The following is a 21,221-nucleotide window of genomic DNA, read 5'->3' on the forward strand; positions in this document are numbered from 1 at the left end:
CTGCCCGCGGTTCCGGAGCTGTTGGAGCAGTCCAGTCACACCCAACCAAAGGTCAGCGGGAACCTCCCTGCTTTGTGGCAGCAGAGAGACCAGGAGAGGCCCTGTGGGAGGCCAGGTGGTGGAGCACTGGTCCACAGTGAATGGGAATTTCTCAAGAATGGCGCCACACCACAGATTGAGGCTGCGAATTCAATTGACAGAAGGGTCTTGCGCTCAGCCTGGGGCACCGTCATGGCCTTGTTCTCCTGTTAGGTCCCTGCTGTTCCCATGGAGTGACTTGCTGAACCTTCCTGGTAGAATGGCTTAGTCAGGAGAAAGAGGTGGGCGGGGAATATCCCACGGAAAGGTCTGGCAGTATAAAGAGCTAGGGTCAGAGAAGTCCTTAGTGGTCTCAGACTCACACGTGGAGCCTTCAGTCCCAGGTCACAAAGCTGGTTCCAGAAGGGTGGGACCGGGCTGTCTTAATGAGAAAAAGACTCCTTTCAGGAGGCAAGGTGCACAAGCTTTGAGACTGGGTGTCAGGCTCGGAGCCCTCCCGTCTGTCTGTGAAGCACGCACAGGACGCACCGCTCCTTTAATCCTTGCGAAGAGGGCGTCGTCCCGGTTTTACTGAGAAGGGAATTGGGCCCAGAAAGGCGATGACATAGCCGGGATGAGAACCCAGCTCTGCCGTCCCAGGCCCCGCCCTCTGAACTGTCGGAGAGCGCTCAGCTCCGCCGCCCACCCGAGGCCAGGTGAGGGCTCTCCGCGCCTCCCCAGGCAGGGTCCGACATGCCCCCCACCTGAGGCTTCTAGAAGGCTGAGGGGTCCCAGGTGGGGCTCGGGGAAGGGCGGAGACCCGGGGCGGGCCCATGCGCGCCCGCGATTGGCGCGCGGGGCGGCGGGGGCGGTAAAGGGAGGGGGCCGCCGGGGAGGGCGAGCGCAGGCGGGCGCCGAGCGCGGGGCCGCGCGCGGACCGGCGCCTGGTTTCCCCGCGGCCCCAGCATCATGAACGCCAGCGGCGCGGGCTACCCGCTCGCCTCGCTCTACGTGGGCGACCTGCACCCCGACGTGACCGAGGCCATGCTCTACGAGAAGTTCTCGCCCGCCGGCCCCATCCTGTCCATCCGCGTGTGCCGCGACGTGGCCACCCGCCGCTCGCTGGGTTACGCCTATATCAACTTCCAGCAGCCGGCCGACGGTGAGTCCCCGGGGAGGGAGGGACGGCTGGCATTTCGGCCACCCACGCTTTCATCCCTAGCTGCTCCTGCATCTTCCATTTTGCAGCCAGGGAAACTGAGGCCCAGAGATACAGGGCGTTGGAAGGGGTCCTGCCCCTGAGAAGCCCCTAGAAAGGAACTAGCAATTAGTGTGCTCCTACTGTGTGTTTCACTGCTGCTCCGTTTTACAGAGGAGAGTGTTAATAAGGCTGAGTGAAAACAGCCAAGGGCTTTGGGGTCAGGCAGACCTGGGATTAGCAAACTGGCAGCTGTGTGACTTTGAGCAGATTACTGAACCATTCTGAGCTTCAGTTGCCTGTCTGAAAGATGAGGACCGTACCTGCCTTAGAGAGTGGTTGGGAAGATGAGAAATTCAAAGCACAGGTGAGGAAGATGCCAGAGGGGACACAGGTGATGAGTAGGCAAGCCAGGAGAGCTTGGCCTTGAGCTTCCTCCTTTCCTGGCGGGAGAACTGAGGTCTGCATCAGGCGCTTCCCACTGGGGAGCCCTAAAAAGCCTCCTGCAGGCCAGGCTCTAAAACTGATTCCTCAGAGATGATCGTATTGGTTACAGCTTGCCAGGAGGGTGTGTCTGCACTTCTGTGCAGAGTGGAGAGGATAAAGATTAAGGGCACCGTGGTTTGCTGGAGCTCTGCCACTAGGGCATGAGCTTGAGCAAGATTTCACACTTGGCGGCTCTTGGTCTGTAAAATGGGGCTAAGGCTTACTCCCCAATAGCGTGGAAGGAGTGGAGAACTGTGGGAAGTATCTCCAGAATCATCTGGTACACTGTAAGCACCCAGTAAGTGGTAACCTAAGAAAAATAACAGTACCTGTGATGTTCAGGTGTAAGACTTGACAAATTTAACCCAAAGGCCTGCCCCAGCCGAGTTCAAAAGAGGGGCCCTTGCTCTGGGTCTCGCAGGTGGATGGGGAGGGTCCCTGAGCCGGGGGTTTGCTGGGGTGGTTCTGCCTGTTTCCCCGCAGGTGGCTGAGCTGCCTTCCAGGGAGCCTTCCCCTTTGCTTTAGCTGCCCACTGCCTCTTCGTCTTCCTCCAAGCCCTGCACGACCTCACCTTTTTGCCAGACTTCAGAGATGGGGAACCTGAGCTCCAGAAAAGAGAAGAATTTTGCCCCTGGGTGTTTATGGCAGGACTAGATGGAAAACCCAGACTTCCTGAAGCTTGCCCCACTGAGTTCTCCACGGTTCCCTTCCATGCCTCTGAAACTAGAGGAGGCCCTGAAGCAGGGAACAGCATATGACCGGGGAGGGGGACAGACGTAGGCTTGCCGTCTTCAGACACACCATCATTTACCAGACACCTATTTTGTGCCAGGCACAAAGTATAAGGCAGCTTGCATACCTTACTTAATTTCCATCCCGTCTGACAGCCTGGAGGCGGATGGTATTATCTCCCCTTGTTAGATGTGGAAAGGTGGGTAATACTTTACCATCTCCACTCTACAGGTGAAGAAACAGGCTCAGAGAGGTGATGTTAGCTTCCCCCAAACCTCAGCTCTGGCTCAGCGCCTTTCAGCTTCAGTTTCCTCAAACTGCTGCTGCCGCTTGTCACGTGGATCCTCCTTCACATCTTTGTTTGCACAGTGTGCTTTAGAGACCACCGTAGGCCTGGCTCTGCCACTGATCTTGCGCCTTTCTGAGCCTCAGTTTTCCCTTCTGTGAAATGGGGAGAGGAATCCATCCTCCTGTGGCTGTGGTGAGGCGTTGAATGAGACCCTAACTGGGAGGCGGGAGGAGCGCCGTACATGTTAGTTCTTTCTGCTTATCCCTCCTGAAAAGAAAATCCTCATAGCTTGCTCCTTTCCCTCCTCCTCCTCCTGTCCAGCGGAGCGGGCACTGGACACAATGAACTTTGAGGTGATCAAAGGCCAGCCCATCCGCATCATGTGGTCCCAGCGAGACCCAGGACTTCGCAAGTCGGGTGTGGGCAACGTCTTCATCAAGAACCTGGAGGACTCCATCGACAACAAGGCCTTATATGACACCTTCTCCACCTTTGGGAACATCCTCTCCTGCAAGGTGGGTGTGCCTCTTGGCAGGGGCTGGGGGTTCTGTGTCGAATACATGTGTGGTAGATGGATGCCAAGCAATACCTCACTTGATGGTTCACAAGCTGTTTTCTGTAAATCTCCAGGTTCAGCAAGCACTTGAATGGTAGTTATTGTTTCATTTTTATTGTCATAGAATGATCAGACGTCATGGGTCTATCAGTCAGCTCTTGCTGTGTAACCACCCTAAAACTTAGGAGCTATCAACAACCACCATTTATTTAGCTCATAGTTGTGCAGTTGGCCATTTGGGCTGAGATCGGCTGGGCAGTTCTGGTCTTGGCTGGCCACCTTCATATGCCCACAGAGAGCTGGAAGGCTCTCCGTCTAGGGGAGAGATGGCTTTCAGCTGGAAGAGCTTGGCTTTCCTCCCCGTGGTCTTTCATCCTCCAGCAGCTAGCCCAGGCTATTCTCATGGCAATGGCAGGGTCCCAGGAGACAGAGTGAAAGCTCACCAGGCCTCCTGACATCTAAGCTCAGAACTGGCACACCATCACTTCCAGTGCATTCTGTTGGCCAAAGCAAGTCGCACAAGACCAGCCCAGACTCGGAGTGAGAAGACAGTAGAAATTGTAGGAGAAAGGACGTGGACCCAGGAAGGCCGTTAATTCAGGCCATCGTGGCCATCCTTTGTTTTGAAGATTTCTCTTATAATAGAATGTAAGTGCCATAAGAGACCTTGTTCTTATTCCCCATTGCATCCCAGTACCTAGAATGAGATGTGACACACAGCAGGTGCTCAATAAATATTTGTTGAGCATATGGCTGTATTATCATTGGCGAAGGGCTCTGGTCATTTCTCTGACCTCATAGATGAGGATCTTGAGGATGAGAAGTCAGAAAGCAGGTCGGTCAGTCCTGACAAAGGGCTTAAACCTGAACGTTTTGCCCCAAGATTTTATGAAGACAGCGGTCAGTTACCCCGCTGACTTTGGCCTGTCTACCCTTCTGGGGAGGGTTGGGGGAGTGATGGCGGCCTCAGTGTTAGAACTCTTCCTTGAGTCCTACTATGTGCCAGGCACAGCCCTTAAATTCTCAGCGGAGCGGGGCGGAGCAGACAGACTCAAGGCGGTACCGTAGCTGGTAAGGGCTCACCATGATAGAGAAACAGCACAGGCTGTTTCCTGTCTTTGAGGATCTAAGAGAGAAAGTCTGACCTGTGTGGTGAGTTCTTATAATAATAACAGCAGGTTTATCACGTACTTTCTATGCGCCGGGCTTTCTGCATAAATGACCCCACTGAATTTCCCAAACAGCCCCTTAAGATGTAAACAGGAGGATCCCTGAGTTACATTTGAGGGCAGAGAGGCTCAGAGCTGGCGTCACTTGTCCGTGGTTGTGTGTTGTTACGTGGGAGTAGGAGGTAAGTGCCCGAGCCAGGATTTGGACCAATGAGTCTATCAGCCTAGTTGAAGCTAACTTAACAGGGAAGAGTGTCTCATCCCATTATCCGGGCCTGGAGGCTTCCTCTGGGCCGCTGAGGGTTGGACAGAAAGCCCTGTGTGGCTCAGGCAAGTCTCTGCAGGCCTCATGAGGCCCTGTCGTGAGCCTGGTTAGACACAAGGTGTTCGATGTGGTCCCTCCCCCCAGAGCTCTCAGGCTACTTGGAGATGGTGAGACTTTTAGGAATAGCCAGAAGTGGGCTCTGAGGGAAAGGCTCAGGAAAGAGAGGGCCACGTGGCTGCTAAGAAAGTTTTCTGTAGCACGGAGGGAAGAGCGCTAGACCTGGAGTCGGGCCACCGGAGCGCGAAGCCCAGCCAAGCCACTGAGCAGAGAGGCTGTGTGACGCCGTCGGTCAGGGCAAACGCCCTGGGTTCCGGTCCTGCCTCTTCCACTTCCTGGCAGTGTGACCTTGGGCCAGTTAACTTCTCTGTGCTTCACTTTCCTCTAAAAGGGGACAGTGGTAGAACCTACCGCACAGGGTCATTGTGAATGTATATTAACTCGGGTGATCTTTACAACGTGTATAGCCCTTGAAAGGGTACCTGGCACCCTGTTAAGCATCTAAGTGGTAATAAGTAAGTAAATGGCAATAACCAAAAAGTTACCTCTGCTGGCTGGCTGACCTTGGACAAGTCATTTATTCCCATTTTCCCCAATCAGGCAGCTGAGACTCAGGTTAAGAATTGCCTGGAAGGGTTCCAATAGCAAATATAACAAGATAAGTGTGTGATGCCCTTAGCCATGCTTGGCCCAGAGTGGGGGCCCCGCCAATGTGATGAAATCTGAATGGAAGAGCCGGGGCTTGAGTTGAAAGTGGAAGGGACCCTACTTGGGGCTGGAGAGGTAGAGGGGTGTGTGGATTTGGAAGCAGGACTTGTGCAGGGCCGAGTGGAGAGCCTCAGTGCCCAGCTGATAGAGTTCTGTGGGTAGGAGGAGCTCCTGGGGGTTTGTCACAAAGGCTCGTGGTCACAATTACATTTTAGGAAAAGCATCCCAGTGCTCATCCTGGAAGCTGGGTCGGGAGGCTGGGGTGGTAGTCCAAGCAGAGAATGCTGCTGAGCTGAGCTGAGCTGGGGCGGTGGCTGCGGGGATGGGTGGAGCTGTGGACACCTTGGAATGGGCCTCAGTGCTCTTAGTACAAGTTCAGCCAGAGGGATGGGAGCTACGTGGCCTGAAGATCTTTCCTGTTCTCAAGCTCTGTCCTCCTAACTTGAATCTGGAGGCTTACAGAATGGGGGTAGGATATTTGTGGGTCTTTTTTCTTTTTGAGGAAGATTGGCCCTGAGCTAACATCGGTGCCCATCTTCCTCTACTTTCTATGTGGGACGCCTACCACAGCATGGCTTGCCAACCGGTGCCATGTCCGCACGCGGGATCCGAACTGGTGAACCCCAGGCACCCGAAGCAGAACGTGCGAACTTAACCGCTGCGCCACCGGGCCGGCCCCTGTGGGTCTTTTAAAAAATTGAAATGAATTTGTTGTTGAAAGAATACATGAATTGGTAAAGTTTAAACCATGTGGAGACGAATAAAGTGACAAAGAAGGTTCTGTCCCTTTCAACCCAAGTCCCCAGAAAGAATTGTTATTAACGGTTTTGTGTGTCTGTGTAAAGTTTTCCCTGTCTAGATGCCCACTTGAACCCAACTGGACTTGATTTTTTTCGCTTAACTATGCCTTACAGATAACTCCCTCTCAGCTGTGTAATCTACTGTGTCCTTTTCAGCTGTGCACAAGCAGTAGCCTAGTGTGAATGCACTGTAACTTGCTCGACCAGTCTCCTCTTGATGGATACTCAGGTTGTTTCTAATTCCTGTTAGAAAAAAGGACGCAGGAATGGGGGTGTGAATCTAATCCTTGTGCCCATCACTTTAGGAAGATAGTTAAAAGCTGGTCTACGGTATAAATGAGAGCTGTGTTCAATTTGGGGACTTTATCCTTCCTTACTGTGTGATTCTAAGGAAGTAGATTGACCTCTCTGAGCCTTACTTTCCCATCTCGAAAATGGGACTGTTGTGTGACATAGGATACTTCACAGATAATAATATCTGTGATGGGTATAACATCTGTGATAATATCTGAGAGCAGGCACTCAGACGTCAGTCGGCATCTCTGCCATCCTTTCTGCGTGAACCTCCAGTCGAGTGCTCTCCCTGTCCTTCTTCCCTGTGGCCCAGGTGGTGTGTGACGATCACGGCTCCCGAGGCTTTGGCTTTGTCCATTTTGAGACCCATGAGGCTGCGCAGCAGGCCATCAGCACCATGAACGGGATGCTGCTGAATGACCGCAAAGTGTGAGTGTGGGATGTGGGCTGGGGCCGACGCTGGGGGACAGATCGTGACGCCAGCAACGGGGCCTGATGCTACCCCCCACCATCTAGTGCGCCCCAGGCCCTGGGCAGCAGCCGGCATTCCTCCTGCTGGTGTGACCCTGGACGAGTCGCTCAATCTCACCCGGGCTCCCTTTATTCAGGTCAAAATGGGGCTGCTGCTACGCGTTAGAGGGGTTCTGCGTCGTCAGTGACGTGATGACGTTGACATTCTAGCAGCTGCAGCTAACGCCAGATCCTCAGTGGACTCAGCGGGGTCGTCTGTTTTCCAGCCTTCTCAGCATGGCTGTGAATTTTTTTCTTAAGCCTTTTGTGTTGTTTCACGGGAGTTTGGGATAGGAAGGGAAGTAGCCATATGCCTCGCCTGCCATCTTCGTGCGTTTAAGTTTGGCATCGTCCCCACTTCACAGATGGGACAATTGAGATGCAGACGCTGGGGAGAGGGCGCCCTGGCAGCTCCCCTCCCCCGGTTCTGAGTCTGCCCATCTGCTGGCCCAGCCCCGGGCTCAGCACTGGGGAGCGTCAGATGCTCTGAGCCGGGAGAGGCCCTCAGGATCCTTTTGTCCAGGGTTTCCTGGGGCGGCTCCTGTCAACGAGACTGAACCTTGGCAGGCTTGTCCTGATTCTCAGGAGGATGTCATGTTTGTGAGCGACAATTTGCTCATGTTTTACCTTCGCCACTCAGTTTCCTTCCATTTTTTAGTGCCAGCTACAACCTGTTTGTGCGAAGTGCGCTCTAGATACCACCAATTTTCTTAGGCTTGCTTTTTTTTTTTTCCCCCTTAATCTAGGATGCTTTCCTAGATGTGTTTACATGTACTTTGAAATTACAATTTTTTTAATTAATATTGTATTTAAATAATTTCAGTCCCTCCCTCCGTAGCAGCACCGGCATGGACCATGTCTGGTTCTCTTACCACGGCTTCCCGAGTGGCCCCAGTACATGTTAACTGAATAAGCAAATGCCCGTGATGTGAGTTTAATCTTCAGTTTTACAGAAATGAAGATGGAGGCTCAGAGAGGTTAAGTAACTTGCCCAGGATCACACAGCTAGGCAACTGCAGAGCAAGGAGTCAAGCCCTTGTCTGTGTGACTCCCAAGTTCATGCTCTTATCTCCTGTGCACTCTGCTGCCTGGTGTATGGTAGGAGTTCCCTGTGAATTTGCCACAAGAATGAAGTCTTGTTCACCTTATGCTGGAATGTAGAATCCTGGTTGTTGGAGGTGGTCAGCCCTTAGGCGAATTCCATCTAAGGAGAACCGTCCGTGTTGCCTAACAACAGGGCTACGTTCTGAGAAATGCGTTGTTTTGAGATTTTCTTGGTGTGGGAACAACATAGGGTGCACTTACACAAACCTGGATGGTATAGCCTACTACACACCCAGGCTATGCGGTACTGATCTTCTGCGACCATGTTGTATATGTGGTCTGTCGTTGACTGAAACGTCGTTATGCGGTGCGTGACTGTATTGCCCTGTCCAGTGTCCTGATGACCGATACAGAGGCCTGGAGGTGGGCGGCACCTGAGCCCAGTGGCCCAGGGTTCCTGGGTGGGCCGGGGTTGAGATGGGGGTGGCTAGTGACTGGCAGCTGCCTACCCTGTCGGTGTGTCCACAGCTTCGTTGGCCACTTCAAATCCCGACGGGAGCGAGAGGCGGAGCTGGGGGCCCGGGCCACAGCGTTCACCAACATCTACGTGAAGAACCTCCCGGGGCACGTGGACGAGCGGGGCCTGCAGGATCTGTTCTCCCAGTTTGGTGGGCATGTTCCCCAAGGGCAGAGGGGATCACTTTCTCTTCTACTTCCAGGTCGGGCTGGGAGGAGGGGCCCTCCTGGGCTTCCCAAGGACTTGTGGGAAGGGAGGGGGACCTCTTGGGGCTTCCCAAACTCCCCTTTGAGCCGGGTCGGCCCTTCCCAGGGAAGATGCTGAGTGTGAAGGTGATGAGGGATGACAGCGGCCACTCCCGGGGCTTTGGCTTTGTCAACTTTGAGAAGCATGAGGAAGCCCAGAAGGTAGGAGCCCCTGATGGCCCTGTTTGATGGAGGAGGTGCTGAGCCAGGACTAGGAAGAAGGGAGTTCAGGAGCAGGGGGCTCCAGCTGCCCATGGAGGAAAAGAAAGTCCCTTCCCAGCCTGGGCTCACATGAGCCAGAGCCCTTCCTGCCTGTGGTGGAGGCAGAAGGCGTCACCCGCCTTTGGTTTCTTTCAAACCCTGAGGCTGGCTTCTTTTCATAGATTCCTGCACACAGGAGGTAGAAGGGCCTTTGAGACAGCCACTACCCTCTTCTTGCACTGATGGTGGGATTGAGGCCCGGGAGGGAAGTGCCATGTTATTTCTTGCTTCTAGGCCTTTGCAAATGCTGTTTTCTCAGAACACTTCCCTTCTCCTGCTCTTTAGGCTAGTGTCATACCTGTCAGTAGGTACCAGATACATACTTGCTGGACAAGTGAATGGTACAAGGTCACACAGTTAGTGACAAAGCTGTAATAGTGTCATCTTTGGCCTTGCACCATAAAGTTCTTTCCATGGCTGCTGCCTCATTAAGATCACCGGATGTGGAAGATCTCAGCCCGTGGTGGATTCTGGCTGGAGACCTGGATCCTGGTGCCATCTTGATAGCAGCCACTTCTCACTGAGCCAGGCACCACGCTACGGATTTTCCATACGTTCTCATCTCTGCTCCCACCAGTGTGGGCTCTGTTGTTATCCTCAGGTTCCACAAGGCTGTAGCTAGTGAGAGAGATCCCTGGGATTAGGACCAGCTCCTTCTGACTCTAAAGTTTAGTTCTTAAGTAAACAGCTCCTTTGAAAGGTAACCTCTTGTGTGTCCTTGGACAAGGCCTGCCCTCTCTCTAGGCTTTGGTTTCCCCAACTGTAAAATGACAAGCTGGAGTAGATGGGTGACACTGCAGGGGTCCCTAGACTCCAGGGTCTTAGAGACTGCAGTAATGACCTTTCAGACTGATGTACAACAGGCAGTTTCTGGGTCCCCAGGGTATATTTACATACATTTGCATATTTGGATAGGGACGCAAAAGTCTTCATTATGTGAAAATATTTACTAATGAACTGACTACTTAAAAAGTTCCCTTTCAAACATTTCTCCCCACCTAACACCAGTGTCTAATCCGTCCCACTGAGTCAGTACACACATGGTCTGCCTTTTGCTGATTTTTGCAAATAAGTCGATGCACGTTAAGTTCGGTATAAATGGATGGCAGAGAAAGGTTGCACATCTTGCAGAAGATATGGGATTTCATACAGTCAAAGCCACTGACAATTTAGGATCTGGCAAGCTTAGGCCGCTTAATTGAAGAAAAGAAACATCAAAGGGTTAAGACAAATGTCTCTAAAAAAACTAAAGCCCTCATACTTAGCAAAAAGGCTTCTTTGTGCTGTGAAATCCAACATGAAGTGAAAAATGTTGATTCTGTTGTCAGGCCATCTTGAAAGAATTATGCTTGTTGCTTTGTTCAGATACTCAGTGTATAGTTCCAGTGGGAACCTAAATGTTAAATATGGAAAACCTGGCACATTTCAATTTCACTTTCTTTTTCTTCTTCTTCTCCCCGAAGTCCCCCAGTACATAGTTGTAAATTGTAGTTGTGGTCCTTCTAGTTGTCGCATGTGAGATGCTGCCTCAGCATGATTTGATGAGCGGTGCCATGTCCACGCCCAGGATCTGAACCAGGGAAACCCTGGGCTGCCCAAGCGGAGCAGGTGAACTTAACTGCTCTGCCAGGGGGCTGGCCCTCAATTTCACTTTTTAAAGTAGAGCCCGAATCAAATTTTTTTAGTCTACAGTTTGCTCTGAAATTTTGTCTTGTGTTTTTTAAAAGTGGATTCACTTTAAATGGCCTTTATCCTGGTACTAATTATTCTCAGCTAACATGGCCAGCCTGGCTGGCAGGTGGCCTCCTCTAGGCCCAAAAGATGGGACTGGAGGCCAGGGCCTCGTGCGGTGCTTACCAGGTACTCCGGCTGCCTCCCTCTGCACAGGCTGTGATGGACATGAACGGGATGCAGGTGAGTGGGCGGCTGCTCTACGTGGGCCGGGCCCAGAAGCGGGGGGAGCGGCAGAATGAGCTGAAGCGCAGGTTTGAGCACACGAAGCAGGACCGGCTGAACCGCTGCCAGGTGAGGGTCAGGCTTCTGGGTGGCAGGTCTTCTGTGGGACAGCATCTGTGTGTGGAGGGCCCTGAATGGGACTCCTTCCTCTTGCAATCGCACTTCTGAGAACTTGGCTTTAAGGATTGTGGGGGTGCTGCAGCTTCCAGGGGACGGTCCCCTACCCCCAAGCTGTGTGGGCCTGGAAGGGAAGGGGCACATCTCCAGTGTCCTTTCCTTCCAGGGCGTGAACTTGTATGTGAAGAACCTGGATGACTCCATCGATGATGAGAAACTCAGGAAAGAGTTCTCTCCTTATGGAGTGATTACCAGTGCCAAGGTGAGGGCTGGGGGCGCCTGCAGCGGGTAGACAGCCTTTCCCTCCATCCTCTCAGTCCCTGCACACCCCGCCCTTCCCCCACCGTGGCTTCCACGGAGCTGGTGATGACTCCTTTTGGAGTTTGGGGGCTGTGTCTGACCCCATTGGAGCTTGTCCATCTGTAGCCTTGTCTGGGTGGATGGGAAGAGGTTAGAAATACAGTCCCAGTCACACAACTGGCCTTATTGGGGTTCACTGTAACCTTGGTTCATTCAACAAGCATTTATTGAGTGCCTACTGTATGCCAGATTCCAGAAATTCATGTCTCAGAATTTCCATTGACTTTTGTTGTCTGACCTTGGCTGGTGACATAATCCCTTCTGGGCCTCAGTTTCCCCAGCTGGAAAGTGAGAGGGTCGGGCTGCATCATTCTTGCTTGATTCTTCCCCATTTAATGAGCACCCACTGTGTGCCCAGCCTTCTTAGCACCTGAGGTGTGACGATTGGCTGTTCTACTCAGTAGCTCTGTGACCTTGAGCAGCTGTCTTGAGTCTCATCTATAAGCTGAGGGTGTTGGTATTGCTTTGGATGGTCCTCAACCCTGGCTTATTAAAATCCTCTGGGAGCTCGTAATACAGACAGCTGAGTTGGACAAATTGTAGCTCTGAGAGTAAGGCCTGGGCATTTTATTTTCAAAAGCTCCAGATGATTTTATGATAACCCAGTGTTCATTCATGCCATCCTTAAGCACCTGCTGTTTTACCAGGCCCTGTGGGACGCACACAGGGACAAATCAGACGTGGTCGTTGCCTCTGAGTAGCTTATAGTCTAGTGGAGAAGTTAGACACATCACTAAAATAGATTGTAAGGTTCGTGTGTCGGGGGTAAGTATTGGAGGCGGAGCTGTGGTTAGCTGTGCAACTAGAAGGAGGGCTTCCTGTAAGAAGTGGCAGTGGCAGCAGCATTTGAGTTGGGTGTGAGGAGGTAGGGCGCTGCAGGTGGGAATGAGGAACTTTCCAAAGAAATCGGTGCGGGCGATGGGGCTGGGGACCTGCCCCCGTGAGGTGATGGCTGGGTTCTCAGGAAGTGGTCTGGAAGTGCTTTGCCTGTTGAATCCAATTTTCAATGTCCTCCAGGGAGCCTGGTCTTTGGGGAAGAGGTTCTAACAGTTTTTGAATTAAGGACCTTTTGGAAAAAATGTGACAGAAAACTGTGGGACATGTAAATTAAGCATTGGTAAATTTGATTAAAGATCCTAAAAAGCCGTGGCCCTCTTTCCTGGCAAATGCATACTTGGTGCGGTATTGTGGTTGAAAGCTGAGATTTTAAAGTTAATCAGAACTAAGTCTAAAGCCCAGTGCTACCATTAACTAGCTTGGAACCTGAAGGAAGTGACTTTGCCTTTAAGACACTGTTTGCCCATCTGTAAAATGGGAGCAACAGTACCTACCTCTGGAGATGTCCTGGGAGCTAAAGAGCCCGCATGTGGAGCACCTGCCCACAATAAGGAGTGAAATAATGACTCTTCTGATGACTCTCACACATTACATGTAATTTCAAGAGATTCACCAACCTCTGTGAGGACCCCTTGATGAAGGGAACTGTAAAAATCTGGATTGCTTAGAGTTGAGGCACAGTATTTTGTTAATTGACCAAACAGGTTATAAATGGGGTTGTTATGTAAGTATATATTATATAATTTAACATATTTTCTATTTTAGCTAAAATATAGTAAATGTGAAAATTAAATGAGTTAATGTATATAAAGTTGCTTACAACACTGTCAAGTTCATAGTAAACTCTGCATAAGTGTTGTACTAATTTTATTTTATTTTTTTGGTGAGGAAGATTGGCCCCGAGCTAACATCCATTGCCAGTGCTCCTCTTTTTCCTTGAGGAGATCGTTGCTGAGCTAACATCTATGCCGATCTTCCTCTATTTTGTATGTGGGATGCCGCCACAGCATGGCTTGATGAGTGGTGTGTAGGTTCATGCCTGGGAACCAAATCTGTGAAGCCCAGGCCGCCAAAGTGAAGCTTGTGAACTTAACCACTATGTCACTGAGCTGGCCCCTCAATCCCTTTTTTTTTTTTTTTTTTTTTTTTACTGCCTAATAGAAGTTCTTGTTACCTTAAGACAAATATTTTTGCACTGAGAAAATTTGGCTGTCCGATGAAGCTTATGGACCCTTCCTTCTGAGCTTGTTTAAATGCATAAAAGAAAATTCATGGGGTTCCAAAGAACAGTTGTACTGAAATATAATTATCAAAATACTAAGGTGACAGCAGTATATGCTTCTTCATGAATGCATCAAACTATAAGATCTTGTGAAGGAGCAGTTAGCATAAATGATATTTTGAGATCAGCAGTAATTAGTGTGATATGAAAATTCTTGCTTTCTCTTCCTGACAAAGCCCTAAGCATGGCTAGTAGTACTATGATAATTTTGTTGCCTCCATTCAAAATAGAAGGAAATGGTAGTGTGAAAATAAAGATGTCATTTTTTTCCCCATCAAATTCCCGGGCCCCCTGAATTCTATCCCTTGACCTCCCTGAGGGCGTGTGCGAACCTGCAGGGTAAGGCCCTGTACGAACGGGCGGCAGAGTGCATGTGGACGATCCCTGATGCACAGCATGGGCTCTCACAGAGAGGGCTCTCACAGAGCGGGCTTAAAAATTCTCTCAGCTCAAGTCCCATGGAGCGTGTGAGCCAGGCCAGTGTCTTTACCCTAAAAAAGATTAAGAACCGTAAATGCAATGTGGATTGGATCCTGGAAGAGAAAAATGTTAGAGAAACTAGTGAAACCCGAGTGCAACCTGCAGTTCAGTTAATAGCATTGTGGCTAATACTGTAGATAATAACAGTATTGTCTCAATGTTAATATCGTAGTTTTGACAAATGTACCATGTTAACATTGGGGCAAGCTGGTGAAAGATACATAGCAACTCCATACTATTTTTGCAACTTTTCTATAAACCTAAAGTTATTCCAAAATAGAAAGGTTCTTTGAATAAAAAGGCTAAGAACCTCTTCCCCAGGCTCCTGAAGAGCTTGGCTCAGTGACTTACAGAGGCAATGGAGGTTTACCAGAAAGGTGCAGTGGGTTCAAGTCCTGGCTGATGTGTGACCCACTAGCTGGGTGACCCTGGACAAGTCACTTTTTTTTTTTTTCCTATGGTAATAAGGACTTTTATTTCTATTGAAAATAAAATTAATAGAATAAAGCACCAAAAATATAAATTCAAATTTTTTTCATACTCTACCCAAGGAATAACACCCAAGGAGTGGCCGAAATGCACATTGTTGTCATCATAGTGACCTCAACTGAAATGTTTAAGATTGTGGCCCCGGCTGTAGAACCAGGCCTGACCTTAAATTTTAACCAGTCCTAACTGCCATCTTCATTATGGCCCCTCTGATGAAGGAGATACAGTAACAATTGGAGCCAGCTTTCCATCACAGCTTAGGAAACTCTTTTCAGAGTTTAGACAGAAAAATATATTCTGAAATGTAGCTGCTCTCATGGACTCTGGGGCCTGGTCTGTTAAACAATGAGCAGCCCTCACTCAGCAGGTGGACGGGTCTCGGATAAGTCACTTTTGAGCCTCACTTTTGTCGCCTTTGAAGTGGGAGTCACAGTGCCTCCCTGATCAGGTGGCTGTGCGTGAGGAGGCATATCCAGTGTCTGGCATGCGGTGGCCCTCAGTAAATATGGGGTGATGGGACACCCTCGATCGCTGTTTCTCCTGGGCCTGCTCAGTGCCGGGCTGGACCCTGGGGGAGGTGGGGAGCAGGCCCCAGGAATCTTCCTTCCCCGCCCCCAGCAGATCTTGTCTTGTCTTGCTTTTAGGTGATGACAGAGGGTGGCCACAGCAAGGGGTTTGGCTTTGTGTGTTTTTCCTCTCCAGAAGAGGCGACGAAGGCTGTGACAGAGATGAACGGGCGCATCATCGGCACCAAGCCACTGTACGTGGCGCTGGCCCAGCGCAAAGAGGAGCGGAAGGCCATCCTTACCAACCAGTACATGCAGCGCCTCTCCACCATGCGGGCCCTGGGCGGCCCCTTCTTGGGCTCCTTCCAGCAGCCCACCAGCTACTTCCTGCCCGCCATGGCCCAGGTGATGTGATGGCCGGCCCGCATGCCCAGCCACACGCTTTCCCTGAAGCCAGGTAGAGCAGGAAGGGAGAGCCTCCCAGGCAGACTGGGCAGGCCGTTCCAACCCCATGGGTAAAAGGGAGTGGAACAACACTCCCCAGTCGGAGACAGATTCCTGAGCATTCTGCTGAAGAAGAGTCTCTATGGCCAAATACGTTTGGGAAATAATGCATTAAACAAAAGAAGCCTAGACTTCTTATATATGTCATTCTACCCTAATATGCCAGGACATGTTATGACTTTCCAGAACCAGCAGAGAGCCCACAGCATTTCCCTGACGTAGATGGTCATTTTTGGTGGGATGTCTGCTGACATCTCTCCTGGATGTTAATGTTCTGAGGAGCATGGTTTGGGAAAGGAGCTCGTGTGACCTAGAGGAAGTAGACAGATATCAGCTATTAAAGCCTTCTGGGATGGGAACATTCCCACTCCTTTTAGCAGTAGCTTAAGCTGGCCAGAGTTAGAGGAGGATGTGTCACCATTTTATCCAGATCATTAGGCTAGTGGCTCTGATAATAAAGGGCGAGGATGAACCTGAGATCTTGCCCTGGAAGGCTCAGGGCTAATGGACATCCTGAGATGGTAAGCAGGAAGCTTCAGCTTTGTGGATCTTTACTAACCAGTCCTGTGGGGGGGACAGCGCAGTTCCTGGGGGTTTCTCAGCTCCCCTGTTGCAATCCCACACTCTGGGTTGTCTTATCCCATGCAGCCTCCAGCCCAGGCTGAGCACTATGGCTCAAGCCCATCCAGGCAGCCTGCCCCCAGGTGGACGACCCAGCCACCTAGACCCTCGTGTGAGTGGCCCAGCCCCTTCCACCCTCAGCCTGGCCCAGGGGTTTGGGCCCCATGGGGCAGTGTGTAACATCATAGTTAAGAGCATGGGCTTTGGGGTCAACCTGGCTCTGCCACTTCCCAGGGTGTTAATTTGGGTGGGCAACCTCACCTCTCTGAGTCTCAGTTTCCTCTTTTGAAGGTGGGCCTGAATGAGATGTGGGATAGCACCAGGCACAGTGCTGAGCCTGACAAAGGCTCACAGCGTGGCCGTTCTCTTCATTTAGCTCCGGGCTTGACTGATATGTGACTGAAAATGCTCTCAAAGCTGCGAATGCAACTCTTTTGGCTGTATTGTCAATGAATGGCCTTTCTCTAAGAGTGAAGTTCACCCTGACCTGAAACTGTCTAAGGGGTGTGATCACGATGCCTGTGCGTCTCGGGGCTCTGGGTAGACACGAGCTGGCATTGTAATTGCGGCTTTCCACACCCCCTTCCCTGGAGTTCTGGGTCTGCCTGACTAGGTAAACTCACTCCTCCTCCTGCTGTGACTGTTCCAGCTCCTCTTCCCGTTCTCTCCTCCCCCTGGAATCTTCAGGGCACAGTGTGCACTCTGCCTATCCTCTCAACCCCGCCAACCTTTCTCTGTCCATGTTCTTGCACCTTAAGCTGCCTACCCTCCAGCTGCCTCCATGGTCCGGCCACCAGCCATGTCTCGGCGTCCCCTGGCCCAGGTCAGCAGTGTCAGGCAGGCCTCTACCCAGGTGCCATACCTGGTGCCCCACACCCAGAGAGTGGGTGAGTGTGGGCAGGGTCAAGAGGAATGGGCGTGCAAGGAGGGTGGGGCGGGGGCTTGGCACTGGGTTGGCACTAGGGGGGAGTCAGAATCGGCCTCCAGGGGGACCTCTCCCTCTTGGAGAGCAGGGCGACTCTGGAGGCCATGTAGCATACTAGTGTCGGCTCCAGAGTCCCCCAGAGACTGTGTGGCCTTGCTAACTACTGTATCTGATGGCCTCATCTTTAAAGTACCAATGAAAATAGTACCCCTATTTTGTTGTGAGGGTGAATGAGATCACACATGCAAGGGCTTAGCACCAGATCTGAACCAGAGTCAGTCCTGTGGCAGCTGTGAACCGGGGCACATGTTTGGGCTGTAAGCCAAGCACAGCTGGTCCTTCCTTCAGCAGATGTTTGCACATCTGTGTGCTGGCCCCATACTCAGCGCTGGGGATTCTCTATGTGAACGCTCGTTTTTATGCTTTATGGCTTTTGGTTGCTACCGGGCCGTGATGTCCCTGCTTATTTCTTACAGCCAACATTGGTACCCAGACCCCAGGACCTGGTGGGGCAGGATGCTCGACACCAGGCAGGTCTCTCCCGACACACAGATATTTCTTGGCAACGCCCAACACGCATGAGGTAAGGCTGGCCCAGCTGCCCTCTTCCTCCAGGCTCTGGGGGGCTGGCTCAGAACCTTGGCTAAGGGGGTGGCCCTCTCTGGGCCTTGACTTTCTTTCTTTTCTTGGTTGGTAAAGTTCATTTATTAACGTGTACAATCAAGAAGAGAGCACCCTTACTAACAGAAGGGGAAAGGAGCCAGGACCACATCTTGTTTATTAATCACGATTTGCTTTGCCAGGGTTATTACCAAAATTAATTTGGATTTCCTCAGTATTGATGTGTTCAGCAGCAAGTACGTGATTAATCTGCAAAACAGAACTGAGAATATCTACTGTCATTAAATTAAAAGGCTATGTATTGATCTCCTTGCCCCACCGAAAGTCTCAAACTCAGCATTATCATATGCTGTCTAGAATTGCAGTGTCTAAATACTTCAAACTATTTCACGCAAAATAAACTAAGAGTAGCCTTTAAACAGCAAAAAGCTTCTAAAGCTGCCGAGATGTGAAAGGGTCAGAAGTATGCTGGGGATGTGCCTGTAAAGCTGCTTGATAAAAAGTGCTTTATTTGGCACAAGGTGATAGGTAATGTGTGGCTTTCGTTTGACCACAAGCATCGGGGACCTTTACAGGTTCCTGGCATCACAGAAAACACCCATTACAGTGTAACTTTGTCGTCTAGGCCACTGTGCCCTTGGTGGGAACTCTGTCCCACCCGATTGTCCATACCTTGCCCCCTGCTCCCGTCTTCCAGAGTCTTCCTGGAGGCCTGTGCTCACCCCACAGGGTTAAGTGTTTCGAGGCCCTGCCTGTCTGTGGTGGGTAAGGGATGTGTCTCCGGCACCCATGTGCAGGTCCAGGAGCCTGCTGTGCGTATCCTGGGACCGGAGCCCCTGACCGCGTCCATGCTGGCTGCTGCACCACTGCACCAGCAAAAGCAGATGATTGGTGAGTGGCTGGTTCCCCTACTTGGAGTAGGAAGAGGTGGGTTGAGAGCTGACTAGCCTGGTGGGGAACACCCTGAGTGGAGGGTAGCCAGACATGAAGACAAAGTCCACCTTTGCTGCTGACCAACCTGCTGGGTGACGTTGCCCTAGTCACCTTTACTCTCTAGGCCCCTGTTCTCTTAAGTTTTAAGACCGGAGGAGCCTGAGGTTTCTTCCAGCTCTGCTGTTCCATCGCTTTGACGTGGGCTGCGAGAGACCCTAGATGTGGGGAGATCAGGGGCCAGAAGGAGGAGTGAGGTTTGTGCTGGGAAATGGCCTGTAAGGTGGGTGTTGAGGCTCCTCACGCTCTCCTGAGTAGGAAGAAGCTGTTACCACGTCTCATCGGTCTCCCAGGGTCTATTGTAGCGGGCTGGGAAGTAAGTGTGCACTGGGTGGATAAATGTCGTTCCCCGCTGGACCCTGAATTCCCTGTGCAATTCATCTCCATCCCCAATGTCTATGACAGGCCCTGCCAAAGGATGCCACCAACTGTCAAATGAATGAACCAGCTTGCTACTGATTGGCAGGTTCTTTTGTTCGTGGCCACCAAGATCTCCAGACCCTTCTCTGAAGGCCCCCATTGCCAACACCCCGCTGTTTCCTCAGCTCACCTGGGGTTTTGCCACTTTACTACCCCCCTCTCAAAGAAAAATCCTAAATGGGCATAAAGGAAGTAGAAGGCTCTATTAGCGGTTCCCTTTAAACATCTTTACTTTCCTTATGGGAAAACCTTGCCCACGCCCACATAAGGCACCCCAGCACCCCATCCTGGCTAGACTCTCCACACAGTGCTGAGATGGGCTGACCACCGACACTAGGCCTTGTCGCTAGAAGTACCTATGGTGGAAGGTAAATTTATCTCGTGTGTGTGGCTCGCCACCCCTTAGAAAAGTCAAAACTCAGCATTGTCATAACCTGTCTAGAATTTCAGTGTGTATACCTGGAACCGTTTCTTGAAAAATGAACAGCAACCAACTTTGTGTCAGACCCTGTGCAAATTACTTCACTATAGTATCAAATTTGATTCTGCAAACTAGCCTCCAAGGTGGGGTTTGCTGTGCCTGCTTTATGGCTGGGAAAGAGGTAACAGAGCCTGGAAGGAGCAGTTCTGGGACACCGCAGATGGCTCACTGCTCCATTCCACAAGACGGTGCCTGGCATGCTGGGCGGTCAGCCAGGTGTGAGCAGAAGCCATCAGAGGCTGTTCCATACAGGTGAGCGTCTCTACCCCCTTATCTACGAAGTCCACACCCAGCTGGCTGGTAAGATCACGGGCATGCTGCTAGAGATCGACAACTCGGAGCTGCTGCTCATGCTGGAGTCGCCGGAGTCCCTCAATGCCAAGGTTGGTGGAGCCTGGGTGGGAGGAGCCCTGAGAGGGCAGGAGGAGAGCTAAGGACAAAGGCGTCTCATCATGAGCTGGTTGGCTGCTGCTTGGACAGATGAAGTTTATCTTGCTAAAACCAGCTAGTACCTGCTGAATGGTGGAGTGGGAGGCCTTAATTAAGGACTTGCTACTTCAGCCCCTCCACAGATTCTCTGCAGCTCTGTAGGCAAGGTTTTGGTACAGGGAGCTGTGTTCTGACTCAGTATAGGGGCTAAGACTTGCCCAGCTGTCCAGCAGTGTACATCTGTCTTGATGCACCCAGGTGACCCTGGGTTTCTCTCATGCGAATGTGCAAGTGGGAGTCAGATGAGGGCTCCCCGGGAATGCTCTAGAGGCAGTGGAGTCCTTGTATCTAGCACGCTGAGGCAGGGCAGGGACCCGGTGAGGCAGCTGCACTAAGCCCCTCCTACTCATGTCCCGCAGGTAGAAGAGGCTTTGGCAGTGTTGCAGGCACACCAGGCCATGGAGCAGACAAAAGTGAATGTGCACTGAAACCAGGTGGGTGGGGGGTGGGAGGAATGGTGACAGCAGCAGCTGAGCCCAGGAGAAGCTGGAAAGAACTGGGCAGGGACTGGCTTTCACAAGTTCCCCAAGAACCGTGGTGTGTCACTGGCTTTCTCTGAGGTACCAAGGAGTTGGGGGAGGCTGTGAGGACCAAAGGAGAGGACAGACGGTGATCGGAAAGAGTGTTGACTGTCGTGCAAAGTGAAAGAGGCGTCCTCTTGCCAGTTGCCCCGCCTGGCCTCACTCACGATAGGTTGGGCTTTCCTAGGGCATGGCCTGGCTTGGCCTAGTCTGTGTTCTTAGTCGAAGACTCGGTGTTTATTTTTGCCCTTTCATCCCCAGAAAATGGAGTCCTCATGCCCTTGGCTGACAAGAGAATAGCGGTCCTGCTCTTGGCTCTAAGGCTCTGTGAGCCGTAACTTATTTCCCAGTTGGGTTGTATCTGTCCTTGAGCTCTGTATGTGGAATGAAGGCTGGTCACCCAGCCAGCTTATTACCTTTTGCGTTGTGCATTAAAAGTGCTGCAAACTCTGGCTTGTCTCCCCGGAGGCCTT

At 51.4% G+C, this 21,221-nt stretch overlaps 1 protein-coding gene across 4 annotated transcripts; it reads left to right on the forward strand.

The window, feature by feature from the left end:
- The first annotated feature begins 884 nt into the window (after positions 1-884).
- PABPC1L (poly(A) binding protein cytoplasmic 1 like) lies at positions 885-21,200 on the forward strand. 4 transcript variants are annotated; one of them, XM_070588393.1, is made up of 14 exons: positions 885-1,180; positions 3,045-3,238; positions 6,886-7,001; positions 8,655-8,794; positions 8,956-9,050; positions 11,037-11,174; positions 11,389-11,484; positions 15,315-15,581; positions 16,329-16,413; positions 17,060-17,188; positions 17,703-17,809; positions 18,645-18,738; positions 19,991-20,121; positions 21,010-21,200. In XM_070588393.1, exons 1-14 carry the CDS (start codon positions 988-990, stop codon positions 21,046-21,048), a joined length of 1,824 nt encoding a protein of 607 aa, XP_070444494.1. In that variant the 5' UTR covers positions 885-987; the 3' UTR covers positions 21,049-21,200. The 4 variants fall into 4 exon arrangements, 2 of the variants coding, with proteins under 2 accessions (XP_070444494.1, XP_070444493.1); XM_070588392.1 differs by having other exon boundaries at positions 886-1,180; positions 20,587-21,200; XR_011530833.1 differs by lacking the exon at positions 16,329-16,413 and having other exon boundaries at positions 20,587-21,200.
- The last annotated feature ends 21 nt before the right edge of the window (positions 21,201-21,221 follow it).

Source organism: Equus przewalskii, chromosome 21 (assembly GCF_037783145.1).
Source record: "Equus przewalskii isolate Varuska chromosome 21, EquPr2, whole genome shotgun sequence".
In the NCBI taxonomy this organism is placed as follows: domain Eukaryota; kingdom Metazoa; phylum Chordata; class Mammalia; order Perissodactyla; family Equidae; genus Equus; species Equus przewalskii.